The sequence below is a fragment of the Henckelia pumila genome, unplaced genomic scaffold, assembly GCF_033568475.1.
Source record: "Henckelia pumila isolate YLH828 unplaced genomic scaffold, ASM3356847v2 CTG_525:::fragment_3, whole genome shotgun sequence".
Taxonomy (NCBI): domain Eukaryota; kingdom Viridiplantae; phylum Streptophyta; class Magnoliopsida; order Lamiales; family Gesneriaceae; genus Henckelia; species Henckelia pumila.
Genome location: NW_027331857.1, coordinates 4826545 through 4844116, shown reverse-complemented (window position 1 = coordinate 4844116; position 17572 = coordinate 4826545). Strand labels below are relative to the sequence as shown.

At 33.4% G+C, this 17572-nt stretch overlaps 3 protein-coding genes across 8 annotated transcripts; 1 reads left to right on the top strand and 2 right to left on the bottom strand.

Moving 5' to 3' along the window:
- Positions 1-104: 104 nt before the first annotated feature.
- On the bottom strand, positions 105-1582 carry LOC140873028 (protein EARLY RESPONSIVE TO DEHYDRATION 15-like). 3 transcript variants are annotated; one of them, XM_073275993.1, is made up of 3 exons: positions 1446-1582; positions 762-1123; positions 105-518 (listed from the first exon to the last, which is right to left on the bottom strand). In XM_073275993.1, exons 2-3 carry the CDS (start codon positions 1093-1095, stop codon positions 370-372), a joined length of 483 nt encoding a protein of 160 aa, XP_073132094.1. In that variant the 5' UTR covers positions 1096-1123; positions 1446-1582; the 3' UTR covers positions 105-369. The 3 variants fall into 3 exon arrangements, with proteins under 3 accessions (XP_073132094.1, XP_073132095.1, XP_073132096.1); XM_073275994.1 differs by having other exon boundaries at positions 1370-1491; XM_073275995.1 differs by lacking the exon at positions 1446-1582 and adding an exon at positions 1277-1315.
- Positions 1583-2731: 1149 nt separating this feature from the next.
- LOC140873134 (probable protein phosphatase 2C 55) lies at positions 2732-3559 on the top strand. The gene has a single exon (XM_073276115.1). It carries the CDS (start codon positions 2732-2734, stop codon positions 3557-3559), a length of 828 nt encoding a protein of 275 aa, XP_073132216.1.
- Positions 3560-12719: 9160 nt separating this feature from the next.
- LOC140873197 (uncharacterized) lies at positions 12720-17307 on the bottom strand. Of its 4 annotated transcripts, none has more exons than XR_012147983.1 (4): positions 16753-17307; positions 14631-16455; positions 13100-14538; positions 12720-13003 (listed from the first exon to the last, which is right to left on the bottom strand). XR_012147983.1 is itself a non-coding variant. In XM_073276218.1 (4 exons), the coding sequence occupies exons 1-3, from the start codon at positions 16825-16827 to the stop codon at positions 13160-13162; spliced, it is 3279 nt and encodes a 1092-aa protein (XP_073132319.1). In that variant the 5' UTR covers positions 16828-17307; the 3' UTR covers positions 12720-12989; positions 13141-13159. The 4 variants fall into 4 exon arrangements, 2 of the variants coding, with proteins under 2 accessions (XP_073132319.1, XP_073132318.1); XR_012147982.1 differs by having other exon boundaries at positions 12720-12989; XM_073276218.1 differs by having other exon boundaries at positions 12720-12989; positions 13141-14538.
- Between the last annotated feature and the right edge of the window lie 265 nt (positions 17308-17572).

Sequence of the window (17572 nt, the reverse complement as noted above, 5' to 3'; positions counted from 1 at the left end):
TTATCAATCTTATATACCAAGATTGCTTTCGTAAATGAGGACTTTAAATGCAGACATCGACAACCAATCAAATTGTTCGAGTAATTTGAAATAATAATAAGAAAAACACTCGAAATACAGAATGACTTGTAATCGTTTTAAGTTATTCCTTTTCATATCTACAATATCTTCTCCACGTAGAGAATTCCTTCTTTTTAAAGCTAAACAAACGGAAGTCAAACTGTGAACAACACTACGTAAAGGACATCAAACTGTGAACAAGACCAAGTACAAGGGTTTGGAACCTTGTTCTATACATAAGATTACAAGAAACAGAGACCGCTGCTGAGCCAAATATGGACTGAAACCCACACAAACACACCGTTCAGTTCAGCGTGGCTGCTGAATGAAACGGGGGCTGAACTTGGGGCTAACGACATGTTTGGCTGGCTTATCCCATTGCTTCACAGGCTCCCTCAGGCTTCTCTGTATTGTCATGCTCGTGTTTTTGATGAGTGCTCCAGCATTCTTGCTAAAACCTGGTAAATAATATCATTCATAAAATATACATTACATGATCCATGTGCCAAAATTTAACTACAGGAAGGAAAATGAAAATTCCAACTCATGTACAACCAGAAAATTTTGACAGTTTTGTTTGTGTATCCTGCAAGAAGATGATGCAATATTTATCGGTTCATATAATGCATTTATAAGATCAAATTAATGAATGGGTGGATCTTTTCGAAGAACAAAAATGGGATTTTGAGGGCGTATTATACCATTTTCAGGCATTTCCTTGCTCTCAATCTGAGTCTTAGATGACTGGAGAAATTCCTCAAACTGGGCTTCCATGGTCAAGATATCTTCATCGACACCGACATCAATGTTCTCCGGCAAGAATTCAACGACCTCGTTTCCATCGAATCCATCCATCACTTCACCAAGAACATCATCCCCCTGTTGCTGGCTGAGCCAATAATCTCGGAACCAAGCGGAGGAGTTCACCAGGTTCCACCACTCCGGAGAGAAGTCCTCCACCTCCCGCATCGCCGCCGGTACGAACAGTGGCGCATTCGGATTGAGCACGGAACCTCTTCCAGACACTAGAGCCATGTTGTTCAGCAGTTCGAATTAAAACCACCTGAATCAAGCAAACACAATTTAAAAACACTAAAAAAAATCAAGCCGCTTGGCAAACAGGTTAAATCAAGCAGAATACAATTATAAAAAGAAAACATTAATTTGGGTTGAGTTGAGGTAATGAAAATTGAAGTGCAATCTTTAGCTCGAAGACCTTGGATCGCACTTCAAAATCCAGATTCTGAATCTAAAAAGAAAAAAAAAAAAGAAGAAGTAAATTTACAAACTCGGATCGCAATGAACATACTGAAAAACGAAAATTAGAGGGACACAGATCTGAAATTGAACAGGAAATTGAGTGGATTCGAGACCAAAAACATCACCTTGCAGACACTATACCGTTCAATGGGATCGAATTCTCAGTTTATAGCAATGGAGCGTTGGATCTTATTCAGAGCAGAAGCAGCAGTAGACGGTAGTTGAGTAGGCGTCCGAGCCGAAGGACATGATTGATCCGAACCTTAGGCTTGGGAATTGACCGAACCTAGCCACGGATTAATAATTAATTGACCTCAAGAAAGACTTGTTTTATCATGGTCCCCGGCAATATGACTTGTTAATTTAATAATTACCGTGCTCGGCTCCATTATATATATATAGATAATAAAAAAAATCTTTGGTTTTCAAAAATTTAATAAACACTAGTAAAATCTTGGAAAAATCGGGTATATAAGCTCCACTCTTCAAGTCATTTAATATTAAGCAGAACGTAAATATTTACAATCATTCTGTGCTATTGTGTGTGCATCTTTTAAGTTTTTGTTGAATATTTTTAAATAAATCACATATAGACTGATATTGATTGATTTTCGGCTGTTTTTTTTTAATTCACGTATTTCGACGAATTTTCAGTTGACGAACTAAGTATGCATGTAGACTGATCGATTGATTTTAAGATTTTATATATATTTATTATTAATATATTTAAAAACCGGCGCTTGAACCTTACGTATATATTCTAATATTCGGTTCATTTATTTATTTTTTTGTATAGTACACTTAAATCATGATTTAAATTTGTTGGCCAATTTATCGACTACATCAAAACCATAAAATTAAATCTGTTGTCCTAGCTGAACACTAATATTTGAAAAAAGTTATTTTAGTTTTTTGAATTAATTGAGTTGGCGCATCAATTAAACAAACAAGTGAAATAATAAGCATACACATTGCGTGATTAAAAATAATTATCGTAATTTATATAAGTAAAATGATATTATTAAATTTTTTTATTTCATGAAACATATGTTATTTCATCTAATTATAACTATATGTGAAAATTAATTAAAACTAACATTTTCACGTATACTTTAACAAAAATTGATAACGGATAAAATCCAAAAGGAAATTCAAAAATTAAAAGAGGAAATAGGATAGAATGTTTTTGAAACTAATACTGATATAAATAAATATGGAATCTTGCTATAATGATATGTATAGATATTAGATATAACTGCTTGTAATCTAAATATGGAAATTTTCGGGGAAATCTTGATATGCAAGCATGTAAAATACAATATATATCCACATATATACATTAACTCTTATAATCAATAAATAAATCATACGTAAATAAACCTACAAATTTCAGGAGAGAAAACAAAACAGCATGAAGATGATGAAAGAACGCAAAATCAAGAGGTTCGTCTGCAAACACGATCCCGTGATGTCGATGGTGGCCGGATCTTTCTGCTTACCCAAAGAAGACGATTCAAAACCCCTCGGCGAAGATTCCCATTTCATCTTGGAGTCGGCCAACGCCATCGGAGTGGCGGACGGCGTCGGCGGATGGTCCAGGAGAGGAATCGACGCCGGAGATTACTCCAGAGAGCTCATGCGCAACGTGGTGGCAGCCATCAAGAACCGCCGCCGCAAGGGACCCGTCGAAGACCTCAAGTCCGTTCTCACGGAAGCTTTCTCGAACACGGAGGCGAAGGGTTCCTCCACCGCCTGCATCCTCACACTCTCAGGCAGAACCCTCCGCGCGGTGAACGTTGGAGACAGTGGATTCGTCGTCATAAGAGGAGGAAAGATAGTCTACCGCTCGGCCACGCAGCAGCGCAAATTCAACCATCCGTATCAGTTGGGGAAGGCTTCTCGGTGCGACACGCCGGACGTGGCGGAGGAGATGGCGGTGGAAGTGGAGAGCGACGACCTCATAGTCGCCGGGACCGACGGGCTTTTCGACAACATGTTTCCGGGGGAAATAGAGGAAGTGGTGCGGGTGTGCGTGGAGGCGGAGGAACAGAACGAGCCGGAGTCTGTGGCTTGGAGTTTGGCTAAGATTGCCCGACAGATCTCTTTTGATGGAAACAAATGCACGCCGTTTACGGTCGCCGCCCACGAGGCCGGATTGAAGCACTTCGGGGGCAAATACGATGATGTTACGGTGGTTGTGGCCTACGTTATCCCCGGCCGGCCGCCACTAGAATATTAATGTTGATATATATATGTAGTACTTTAATTAATTAATTCTGATGATCGATCATGTAATTAATTTCAAGAATCTTTAGTAATTTGTTGCATTGATTCAGTGCGTACGTATATTTGTGTACATGTTTAATTTTGTTGGAATTAATCTGAAACGTACAATATTACGAATTGCATGAATTTAATTGTTCTTACTTGGGTTGCTAGCTAGCTAGTATATCAGATGACATATTATGACGATGAAGTTAACATCTTGAGATTCATCCATATATATTTGTCAGCAGATTTCTGTCTATAATAATAATTCTTAAATCTCAGATTCAAGATTTGATCGATGCATGTGAAAGTTGTTCATATATATGTAATTTGATCATTATCGCATCCACTGATATATGAAAACCTGATTTTTTTTTTTATAAAAAATAAAAAAAAATTGGGGTGTTTTTATATGTCCTTGTTTGATGCTTGTTTTATTAATATGCATGTTCATTGCCGGAAATGTTCTAGTAATTAATATACTGTTGAAGTATATAATTAATATGTTTTTCTTAGAGTACCAGCTGATACAAATTAATTAGCATGTCATTTAATTTCTTGTACGATAATATATATTTTGGCAATCTACACAAGTTATGTAAATCGCACTATATATATAAACTCCGGTGTAACAGGGTATATAGCTCGAGAAAATGTTGGCAGAAGTAACCAATTGAAGGAATTTCTTAATGAATAGAGCAAGAAGTCAAGAACATAGAGGTAAGCAAATAAACAATATGGATATATCGACCATCGCCTCCAGCTTGGGTCAGGAGCAAGAAGTCAAGAACATAGAGGTAAGCAAATACGATGATGTTACGGTGGTTGTGGCCTACGTTATCCCCGGCCGCCACTAGAATATTAATGTTGATATATATATGTAGTACTTTAATTAATTCTGATGATCGATCATGTAATTAATTTCAAGAATCTTTAGTAATTTGTTGCATTGATTCAGTGCGTACATATATTTGTGTACATGTTTAATTTTGTTGGAATTAATCTGAAACGTACAATATTACGAATTGCATGAATTTAATTGTTCTTACGATCGATGTTCTTTTTTGGGTTGCTAGCTAGCTAGTATATCAGATGACATATTATGACGATGAAGTTAACATCTTGAGATTCATCCATATATATGGTGTTCTTGATTCAAGATTTCTGTCTATAATAATAATTCTTAAATCTCAGATTCAAGATTTGATCGATGCATGTGAAAGTTGTTCATATATATGTAATTTGATCATTATCGCATCCACTGATATATGGAAACCTGATTTTTTTTTTAATAAAAAATAAAAAAAATTGGGGTTCAAGCAGGGTTTTTAGATGTTTTTGGAGAATTTCATGATATATAAATTTTATATTGATTTGATTCAAAATTGAGAACAAATTACAAGAGCATCGTTCATTTTATTATCAAGAAACTGATCATGGACCAAATATCCAATTAATGACAAAGACAATTGTACGTGCATGAAAATGGATTGTACATATATATAAAATTGGAAAATTGCAAATTTAGTCCTTTATGTATGTTTGACATTTTGTGATTTTGGTCCTCTATGTTTTCACATTTCAGTTTTATCCTGCATGTTCTTATTTTTGGCAATTCCGGTCCTTTTTATTCGAAAATGCTTACGTGACACTGTACACGTCAGCTCCACATTGGTGCCACGTCAGCGCCACGTCGGAAAAATGACTAAAATTTCCAAAAAAATAAAGACTAAAACTGAAATCTAAAAATATAAAGAATTGAAATCGCAAAGTGACAAACAAACATGACCAAAAACGCAATTTTTCCCTATATAAAATTAATGTAAACTGTGCACCTTAAAATAAAGCGATGGTTTATCACCTAAAAATAGAATGATTAAAATTAATTGTACGATATTTACAGCAATTATATCGTGAGATTTGCTATTTTATCGTGAGATTTTGTATTCAATTTATCGTGAGATTTTAATATATATAATTTTTACATTGTGTTGTAAGATTTGTTGTACAAAATTTGTTGTACATGTAGCATTGCTCGTTTTATTAATATGCATGTTCATTGTCGCAAATGTTCTAGTAATTAATATACTGTTGAAGTATATAATTAATATGTTTCTCTTACCGTTTGGTTTGAGTGATAGGATAAGTAATCCATAGATAAGTAATATAATGTAAATTAAAAATAAATAAGAAAAAATAGTTAATACATTATTTGATTTGATGAATAAATTATAATTCATTTGATTTAATTGATGTAAAAATATTAATTAATAAATAGATAAATAATATGACGAAAATAAGGCCAAATTAATTGGGATAAGTTATACATATATTAATAATACATCAAACCAAACAATGCCTTTAAGAGTACCAGCTGATACAAATTAATTAGCATGTCATTTCTTGTACGATAATATATATTTTGGCAATCTACACAAGTCATGTAAATCGCACTTTATATATAAACTTCGGTGTAACAGGGTATATAGTCCGAAAAAATGTTGGCAGAAGTAACCAATTGAAGGAATTTCTTAATGATCAATAGAGCAAGAAGTCAAGAACATAGAATATCGATATATATATCCTCATTTCAAGTTACATCAAATTAAACGTCTTAATTAAGACTCTCATCAAATCTCAAATCTCAGACTTTATGATATCCTATTTAACAAACATATATAAATTAATATGTTCCTTAATGCATATATAGAGATTCAAAATCTCCATTCAGTAAGAACTTCACAAAGCACTCCATACCAGCAAGATTCAAACAAGCATGCTATGTATTTGCTACAAAAATATTTCATCAACATGCATGTTCGCCGTGGGACGATCGAGACCTCATCCTTCCAATATGATCTGCAATTATTTACCTGGGATATATTGTGTCAAATCATAGCTTAAATTAAATTTCTTTCCAAATGTAAAGCAAGTCTCAAATTAATGACTAACTACATAATCACATGCAATAACTTAACTTTCATGAACAGAATCTAATGATTTTGACTGATTTATTTATCTAACTTTGAACCTTGATAGTTGATAATATTCAAATTTCTGGAAATTATGTAACCACTACTTCGAAGAGGCTTCCACTAGCATGGACACCGTTTGAGTTTCCTGACAATGTGTTGAACATATGCAACATATTCCAGCGTCAATCGTCCTGCCTGAAGCTCTTAATTCTCATCCATTATTCCACGCCTTAAGTCAACTCGCTTGAGGTCCAGCATTTTGACAGTGTTTGAGAAAATTTCTAAAAAACACTTCTCAGTTTTTTCTTAATAAAATTTTAAAATTTGTTAACGAAAAATAGAGAAATTCTCCTTAGAAGCTCTCTCAATTACACTACCTATATCACCACCAGAGTGATTCTTCGGTTGATCATATGATACAAAGAGATCTAGAAACACTCTCATGTATATTTATACGACATGTTCATGTGAACATGTCATTTGAAAACAAAAAAATAGTGATGAGTTCACCGTTTACATGTTTGTTTTCATGAAGTAAAATATTAGAGTGAACATCTCGTACAAAAATTACATCCGAATTTTTTCTCCTGATTTAACATAAAATCACCCACTAGAACGAACGATTACTATATATCTACCCTCGAAAAATTGGAAATATCGGATTTAAATTATTATTTAAAAGTATAATTAATAATATAAGTTTAAATTGTTTCCAGTCCTCAAATTTCCATCTCGCTTTGGGCGAAGGTATATAGAGTCTCCTTGTTCTAAATAATTATCGATAAGTGGTAGAGTATTTAATATTTTCTCAGCTCAACCCAGCTTCTAGAATCTCCTTTAAAAAAAATAAATAATTGAATTTTTTAAAAATGCTGAATATACAATATATGTTTCTTGTAAGACGATCATATGAATCTATATATCTACGATGGGTCGACGGATCTATATATATAGTGAGAAGTAATATTTTTAGCATAAAAATAAATATTTTTTTATTAATCGGATTGAGTAGAAAGTTCGTCTCACATAATTAACCATGTGAGATGGGTCTAACAAAAATTTTTGTGACGCATATTTATCATTATTTTGTTTAATCCAAAGGAGTAATATTTATAATTTTATTATTATATTTTAAAATTAATTGTACATTTAATTAATTCAATAATTTATTTAATTGCGTAATATTGGTTTAACGCATTATAAAGCATTAAATAGAATAGAGAAATTGTTAAATCAATAACATAATTTCCTTTTCACACACTACCAACTAAAACAACTAAGTAATTAATAACAGAATTTTTTTTTTAAAAAAAAAACTTCAATTCAATAACATCATGAAAAAAAAACTTCAATTCAATAACATCATGATGTATGTGTCATTTTAATTATTTGAATTACTATTTTTATTCTACGTACAAATGATCATCAATGAAATATATATATATATCATATAAGAACTGTTACTATAAATATAGCGATTAATTAAAACAATTCAGATTCATCATTAACATTATTTTAAAATGATTGAAATTAATTTTTTTTAAAAAAATTTACACGGAGGAGAGAAGGAAGCCGATTTCGAAGAAGGCCTTGGACAAGTCAATATTGACAGCTTAAGGAACTCAAGACATTCAACAGACAACAAAGATAACTACATATCCTATCCTAATAAGTAAATAAATAAATAAATTTCTTGTCAAATTAACGCAAAAGGAATCCTTTCTAATTAATTAATAGTATATTTAATTTTGAGACCATGAAATTCCAAAATTGATTATGATAAAACATATACAACTCTTTGTTTATTACGAAGCCTCTATAAAACGTAACTTTCAGACTTCCAAAAAAAAAAAACAAAAAATGAGAATTCAATCGATCTGTGTCTATGAGATTATGACGTTGTGGCCATATAACATCAATCGGTTCGAGTTGATTTATTGAGCATCGATCTATGTAATATATATATATATACAAGATTCAAGTAATTAATAATATATCTAACTATGTAACTCAGTATGTTTGATTTTCCTTGTGAATGACGGGAGACCGCAGGCTTCTTGTTGTTGTTGGCGATGATGGGATTGGTTTCACAATCTTGCCGTTGGTCACGGCTATGGAATTCGACTGCTTCGACCCTTCTGTCACGACTCGTGTTGATCTGGGAGGCAAAACGGGCTGGGCCGAGACATCTCCTCCGCCGGTGGCCGCCGCGGATTGTTGGAGAGGGAACAAGAAGTCGGTGGGAAAGAATTTGTACTGCATCCCTGCCATTGGAATTCAACTTTGAAAGATACTTTGGTGTGATTATAAGTGCACTAGCTTCTCATATTTATAGAGGAAATGGTAGTATGTTAGGTTATAATTTGGCGAGGTGTGAACCAACCAAACAAAAATCAATTGGTCAAATTTTAATTTTTCCTTCCTCCTCTTTTTATTTTATTTGTTTTTTTCTTAATTTGTCGCTGCTATTTTTATGTGCAAGAGAATATTCGGTTTTTGTGGCCTGTATGCAACTTGTTAGGCGGCGATAAATAAAATGGTCATTGGACTGTATTTAAAATTTAGTATATACAACAGCGTGATTCCTAAGCAAAAATTAGTCAGCTTATTTATTGAATTTCTGGGAGCATGAATCATGACGTCTTTTCATGGCTCATTTAACACATGACTTCTAATATATATATATTTTTTTTCAAAGAGACTTCTAATTCTGAGATCAATCCATATAGATCTTAATTCTCAAACTAAATCAAATGATGCACTAATGAATCACAAGTCACGCGAAAAACTGAATACTCGTTGTTATTACTTAAAAATAAACGAGTTAGTGTTTTTTTTAAAAAAAAATAAAACATGTTAAAATTGAACCTAGAATCGTACGGGTGTAGCCATGATGTTAAATATCTATTCGAACTAAATTTTTTTAATGAAAGACGAATAATATATAACAATTAAAATTATGTGTAAGATATATATTCATTGTAGTTTCAAAATGTAAGACCATTTTCAACCCATATTTTCTATTTTTCATTATCTATTGTCGAAACTTAAGCATGAACTTGAGACAAGCTTATTTCGAGCAAAAAAATTACAAAAAAATTTTTGAATCTACCTAAATAATAATAAATTAAGAAAACTTCCCACAATAAGAGAGAATCCAACCTAAAACTAGCTGATCTTAAGGCCTCAACTTTAATCATTGGACTAAGACATCATTTTTAAAATTAGATCACATAACTATTTACAAATCAGGCTAAAGTTAATATAAAAAATAACAAATCATATTTTAAAAAATTAATTGACCACCCAAGATATACTCAAATCTTTTAATTCAAATACAACCAAGTTGTAGTGCGGAAATATACTTTATATAGTTATAATTTGGATCAAAATTGTATTTATACTTATTTTTTATACAATTATTATTTATCCAAACGTAAAATAGGATATACGTTCATATAATTTATTTTTTTAATGATTTTGTTAGTTCGTGTGAAAAACTAAAGATGTCTCATAATGAAGACATTTTTTATATTATATTTTTTTTAATCCTTCGGTTCCTGAAAGGCTGAAACTATATTTCTCCGAATTAGTCCACGTTCGAGCCGGGTTTGACCCTTTATAGGAGAAATTCTCTCGAATATTAATTATTAATGTTTCACGAACTTTTATATTATTATATTCAAATATCTAATCGATTTACCGAATACATTAAGTTATCGTACACTTTCAAGGTTCTTGCTATGCATTTGTTGATTTAATTAACACCCTTTGGTCGCGTTTGAATTAAAGGATTTGAGTGTATTTGATTTCAAATCCACGACTCAAATCTGTTATATCCAGTTGATTCAAAATAAGAACGAAATATCTTATGTTAACTAAGTACATACATTTTTATATTTCAATTTCAAATTCATTCTCAACCTAATATTTCCAAATCCAATGATTTCAAATATTGCGTTGATTTGAAATTCTCTCGCAAAAACTAAATCCATCCCTGCAAACACCTTTGATTAAAAAAACATAAGAGATTCAAAGGTCCAAAAAAAAAAAAAAAAACTCAATTCACCCGAATAATTTTCAAGAAAACGTACAAAAATAGATTTGATATTTCTTAACGTAGCAAAATCTAGATATCAACAAACGTGTAAATGGATACCATATATATATTCCAAATATCTTTACGTACATCGTAATTTGATTTTAAAAAAAAAACATATATATAGTTTTGCTCACGATCTTAAGAGAAACGAATGAAAAAAAGTGTATTACAATTTACTAATTAAAGAAATTAAAAGAGCTAGCTAGCATTATTGGAAAATGGAATAATATTGTGGCCATATTGTTCATGTGGCCGCATTTGTCTTGAAAGTTTGGCGTTCATCCTCAGCAACGTGCGATCATGACTCCTCCAACGCAGTCCCGATATCTGTCTGTTATCCTCAGGAGCAAAGCTAACCCCGAACGACGTCGCCTTACCGACCCTCGAGTTTTTAACCCCTGCATCCTTCATCTCATGATTACCGTGTTCGTTTTCGATATTGGCCTCGGCAGTGTTTGAATTCTTGGCCGGAAGATTCACCTGCCGTCGATCGTCATTGGTCTGCGTCTTGTTCGACGGCCTAGGGTAATAGAAATCTGTCGGGAAGAAGTAATACTGAAGAAGGTTGGCCATGTCCGGAGAGATTTTGTTAAGGGATTTAATTAATTATTTGAAGAAGTTCAAGAGGAGAAGATTAATAATTTGTCAATGTTTTCTTGTGAATATATATTTTTTATTTATGCATGAATATATATATATATATATAGGAGATAGTATGTATTTTTGGGTTCACAGAGGAATCCGCGCCTTGTTGTGCAAGAATTCAAATGCAAGTATGTACGCAGGCACGTATAATTGGACTAGGACTTTGTTAATTGGTGACTTGTTTTTAGTTCTGGAAGGAAACAAACAGAATCGAAATCCCAAATATATATATATACACATTTTTAACACTATGAATTTTGACAATATACTAATTGTGATAATTGAATGAAATAAAAATAAAGCAAAGCATCTATAAATTAATATTCGATAAATTAATAACTTCTATAAAATAATGATTTTTCTCAATCTAGACTTGAACCAATGTGCTAATTTAATAATTTCGATAAATTAATAAGATTATAATTTTTTAGAGACTCTTATATTAATTTATTGTCCACTCCATACATAAATTAATAATTATCTAAAATTAAAAAAATAATTATAATATATTATTAATTAATAAAATATGATCATATTGTTGTTGGTTTTTTGTTAAAAAAAATTAAATTTCTTTTCTGTCTTTTCTTATATATTGAAAATTATACAATAAAATTAATTCAATTGATCAATAATTTTTATTCGAATAGTCAATAAGACAAAAAAAATTTAAGTATTAAAAAAATTACATCATTTACTTGTTTTTATAATATATATGTACGATGAATCAGATTCTATTATATTAATTAAAGAAATATGATATAGACATTAATTAAAGAAACACATTATTATTTTTCTTATGTAATCAAATCTATTTTCGTTGGATCAAATTTAATAATAATTTATCAATTTATCGATTAATTAATATCTCTTTAAATTAATAAAATATCACGATCACAACACATTAATTAATAATGTTATTGTATTTCTATATTTTCTTCTTTGATGTCTCTTTTATTAATGCATATTCATCGTCAGGAATATTATAAGAATATACTGTTGAATTATATAAGATGGTTCTCGTTGAGTTTTCAACTGATACTTATCAATTACCATGTTATTTTCTCGTACAACGGTATGTTTTGGCAATCTACATTAGTCATAAACTGCACTATGTAAACCTCGTGTGACAAAACAGTATGAGAGTGTTGGCAGAGAAAATCTAATAAATGAGAATTCTTGTGTGTGTAATGTGTATAACCCAAAATTAATGTACATATAAGTTATAAGCAAATATACTAATTGTTTTTTTTAGTTTAAAAATGATCTCAAAAGGGAAGGAGAATTAGGTTATCAAATAAAGCTATGTAAATAAATAGATGTGTAGACTTCACAACGTAAAACTAATTTTTTTTTTTGTCCCAAAAGGAACAATATTAAGTACTCTGTTCAGTAAAATAATGAGCAAGAAGTAAAACAAATAAACAATATGGATATACCCTTGTCACAATTACATCAAACCTATAATGATATATATTTCACATACATATACAAACGTGTTCATTGCATAGAGATTCAAAATCTTCCTTCAATAAGAACAACACAAAGAACTCCATATATACCAGAAAGATTCAAACAAACATGCTATATATTTGCTACAAAAATATTTAATCGCATGAAAGGATGACCTGCATCAACATGCGTGTTAACCGTGGGGCGAGACCTCATCCTTCGAATACCATCTGCAATTATTTATCTGGGATTGTCAAATAATAGCTTAAAGTTCTCTTTCCAAATGTAAGCAAGTTTTAAATGACTAACTAACTTCATAATCAGATCACAAGAACTTTACCTTCATTAACAGAAACTAATGATTTGGAAGGACTTCTGTGCCTTTGGATCTTCATAGTATTCAAATTTCTGGAAATGGAACCACTGCTTCGAAGGCTTCGACTAGCATGTACACCCTTCTTTTCCTAGCTGGATTGAGCTTGGTGACAATGTGTTGAACAGCATAATCCAGCATCCATTGTTTAGCCTTTTGCTTCTCATCCATTATTTGACGCTTTAAGTCAACTCGCTCTGGCTCCAGAGTGAGGAGTTCTGGAGTTTGTGTGAGTTTTCTAGCTTTCTCCAATGCCTTGATTGATTTCCTGAGGAGTAATAGCTTTTTCAGCTTCTTCCAATTCTTAGGTTTTGATTTTTCTTCTTCTCCATCTTCCCTGGTATTTTCCTCAGAGATATCTTGCTCTGTAGAAACAGATAGAGAATCCAAGGTATTGCCTTGAGTATCAGGAAGAAGAATCTCATCGACCGCCTCTTTTACAAGTTTGAGAGCATCTGATTTAGTGAACCCACTTCCTGGATCGTCAGATACGTGATTTTCTTTGCTTGTGCCCGGTGATTTATCACCTTCATCATCTGATCCATCAAGAATTCGGCTTCCCATTTTTTCGGCAATACCAGACACCACATGCTGATATATCATATGCCACATTTTTATATGATCTATCCTGTCTACTTGGTCATCTACTGCACAATTTGTGTCTTCGTGTTCTGGTGTTTTCTCTTCTTGAGGAATTTTGACATCTGGCTCAGCCTCGGTTACGATTGATTTTCCCCTATCATTGATAATCAAGCTTTTAGCGACGACAGATTGATCGTGATCATCACATTCTGATTTGCTGTCATTTTGATTTGAAGTTAAAGGATTACTATAAGTCTTGATCAGTGGATGGCTTCTTTCTTGTCTCGCAGAAACTAGGCCTGAAATACCAAGTAGCGTTCCTTTTCTTTCAAATGGCACTCCACTTTTGCCTCGTCGGAGGGGAGATTGATTGTCTTCCTGGGGTGGAACAACATTTTCAAATGCTTTTACAAGCAATGCGACTTTTCTTTTTTGGGTTGGGGCTAGCTCATTCACTGCCTGACGAAGTGCATAATCGAGCATCCATTCTTCTCCTCTTTTCTTCTCATCTAATGCTAGAGGCCTCAGGTTGACCTTTTCTGCTTCCGGATCAGGACTCAATGGCAGCTGCTGAAGCTTCCTGGGGTTAAATTTTTTCACTTTCTCCAATTCTCTGATGAATCTTTGAAGTAGAATCCACTTCTTGAGATTACTCCAGTGCTTGGGTGCTTTCTTATCAGATTTTTTTATAGCCGATTCTCCAGTTTTCACCATCTTCACACTAAATGAATCTTCAATGGTAGGGCCCGTCTTTTCTGGGGTCGGGGGCACGCAGTCTTTCCCCTTGTCAGCATCTTGATCTCCATAACTTTCTTCAGAGCAATCTGTAGAAAACAAGATATGGTATAAAATATACACATAAATACACATTAACACATGTACAGACGCGCACACACAAACACGCTCATATACTTACCTTCATTTTGCTTCTTTTCAGCGTGTTCTTTTGGAGAGATGTTTTCACTTGTAACCGACAGGTCATCTTGAACCTCTGGAAGAAGAATCTTCTCAATTGCCTCTCGAACTAGCTTGATAGCAAAAAGTTTTCGGATTTCAATATCCTGAGTTTCTGAGTCATTTTCCGCACCTATATTCTGATCAGAAAAATCCCTGCTTGCAACCAAACTTTCCTTAGCAAGAAACGAACTTTTATTATCAGCAAAATCTTGATCTTCAGCAGATGGAAGTGGCATGTTTACAGCATCTGTAGCCAACTCTGAGGCCATATGCTGGTGTATCAAGTGCCACATGCTCATGTGCCTCGGCTTGCTGAATTGAAGTTTGCTGCCTTCACTTGCAGATGCATCAATCCCTGATTCTGGAATTTGCACTACTTCACTGGTAACAGAATCTTCGGTGACAGAAGATATAGTTGTAAGCTCTCCTTCGACCTCTGAATTGTTATCACTCAAATTTTGGCTATCTGAAAGTGATGAGGACACACTTCTGTCTTTGGTTACTTCATCAAATACAACTGGAGTTTCTGGGCAATCATTGCTGGATGTTCCATTTTCGCATTCATCTGTACTGAAACTTGCATGATCCTCAATGTGAATTTTGAGTACTCCAGAATTCTCGAAGTGGCCTGAGTGTGTATCCAAAACATTAGCGTCTCCGTTCAGAGGGGTCTCATAAGCATTGTCCTTGTCAAGACTTGAATTTGTAGCATGATCAGAACTTCTGGAAATTGATGAACTTTGTTCGGTATTGTTACCAGAGCACTTCAAACAATACCCGATTTGTTGGTACTGAGGAGAATATTTCCTCATTATGATCAGATTCTCCTCATAACTTCTCTCGGGAAATGAGGTTTCACCAAAAGCAATTTCAAGAAAATCGAAATCTTGAATCCCAACATATCCCTCTACATATGCCTCAGAATTCTGTTCATCATTGAATGGCAGATAAATATCCATCCCCTTACCAATTTCCCCCTCTTGAACTGATGATTTCGCGATAGAAACCATTTGGGGTTTCTGGTGATTCTTCATTTTGTCAGTATAATCTTTCGTTTCACAGCTACACTGATCAGATTTCACTATCTCGTTCTTTGGCTTTATAGATGGCTGCCTCTTTTTGTGTATGAATCGTTTTGGAGGCGAGACAGAGTCATGATCCTCCCGACAGTGGCCATGGAGAGAACAGTGATGGTACCGGCAACCTTTCATCCCCGATTTCTTTCCAGATTGTGTTTCTCCAAAAGAAATCTCAACTGGCTGGGGAAACTTCAAGTCCTTAACAGTTGAAGAATACGTCGCTCTATCAACCGCAGCATCCTCAGAAAGAGAGTGGTCGAGCAAAGGCCTCCTCGGTTTAAAGCTAGTTTTCTTTATCAAAATCCTCACATTTTTCATGCTTGATGCTCTCGACATAGTTTTAAACGATCTACGACGAGAAGAAGGCAACTTTGTTCCCGAAAAAGTCGAACCGCTTCCATCACTACTTGATTGATTGTTCATTTTGTTCCCTTGGGAACAGCTTGTTGATTTCAAATAATGAGCTGAATCTCCAGATACATCAACTAAAGATTCGTGGCAATAGTCAGGCATTTCAATAGGCTGAAGAATTCTTGATTTCGCCCTTCTCCGGAATGACTTCACATTGCCTAAATTTTTCAGTGTCTTCTTATTGTTAGTTCTGAACGGGATTCCAGATTTACTTCGTGCAGCATATTGTCCATTAATAGCTGATCCAACAGTAGAAGAACTAAATGAAATGGTATCCTCAAATTCACTTTCTCCCTGCAATAAATAGGACAGGAAGTTCCAAACCTTTGAGCTTCTCCTTAAAAGTTAAAACTACCCATATAATTTCTCAGGATTTGCAATTCACTGGAGCAATATGAGAAGAACAGAAAAACAAACAATACCTATATCACACAACATCAGCTTCCCTAAATATGAATCTAATAAGTTACTTTCATTCAGTCCGTACCAGTCAATAAATCCAGGAAAAAAAAAAGATGGGGAAAATATAGTTTAATAAATAAATTATAATGTCGAAAAATGACATTCATGATTCAATAGTCGGAAACTCACCGGAGAGTTTTCTTTCTTCGCGTGAGAACTGCTTGTGGCCTTCATATAATGCGGCGATGAATCAGAAGACTCCATTGAATCTACCTTCGGCCACTTCTGATTAATATCACTGAAACGGATCGAACAAACCCAAAAAAACAAAAAAAAAATCGAACTGGGATTTCAAAATCAAGTATGATTGATCACTGATTTCAGAATTAACTGCTCCTCGTTCAAGCCCACCTCCTCTGTTTTCTGCCAAAATCTCGGGGAAAACAAAAATCAACAAAAGAATCCGAGGAGTCAACTGCAATCAAATCCTCCCCAGATTACTTATATTTCTGCAGATCACAATCCAATAGCCTAGTAGATAATATCCAAAGCAAACTACTGGACGGACAATTTTTTTTTTTTTTTTTTGCAGATTCAAGAAACAGGGGATGTGTGAATCGGGTGGAATTTGCCAAGTCTGAAGTGGCAAAAGATTTGTTAGTATTTGGAGTAAAAGTTTAGAGTTGTCTTTTTGGACAAAACTATTGGAATTTAACAAAGGAAATGGCAATAATTACTGCAAAATTCCAGATAGATTCCAAAATTTTGGTCTCTGTGTTCAGTTACGAATACCAGCAGCTTACTTTCTAGAGGTTTGACTTGGGCAAAATCGGTGCCTTGACTTGGCCTTGTTTTCTTCCCTTGACTTTGGCTAACAAATAATAACAAATTTATGGTCATTTTGATTTTATATTTTGTTTATATATATTCTGTATATCATGTTAATTGATAAATGATAATTATGTATGTTAATGCATAGATATAAATAAATAATTATTATATATTTGGG

Bases quoted from the DNA above. Each gene is read 5' to 3' on its own strand.
- LOC140873028 (XM_073275993.1), bottom strand. From the start codon at position 1,095: ATGGCTCTAGTGTCTGGAAGAGGTTCCGTGCTCAATCCGAATGCGCCA. The intron at 519-761 runs GTATAATACGCC...ATTATTTACCAG, and splicing joins CAAGGAAATGCCTGAAAATG to GTTTTAGCAAGAATGCTGGA.
- LOC140873134 (XM_073276115.1), top strand. From the start codon at position 2,732: ATGAAGATGATGAAAGAACGCAAAATCAAGAGGTTCGTCTGCAAACAC.
- LOC140873197 (XM_073276217.1), bottom strand. From the start codon at position 16,827: ATGGAGTCTTCTGATTCATCGCCGCATTATATGAAGGCCACAAGCAGT. The intron at 16,456-16,752 runs GTGAGTTTCCGA...TATTTATTGCAG, and splicing joins CGAAGAAAGAAAACTCTCCG to GGAGAAAGTGAATTTGAGGA. The intron at 14,539-14,630 runs GTAAGTATATGA...TGTTTTCTACAG, and splicing joins TGAAAAGAAGCAAAATGAAG to ATTGCTCTGAAGAAAGTTAT.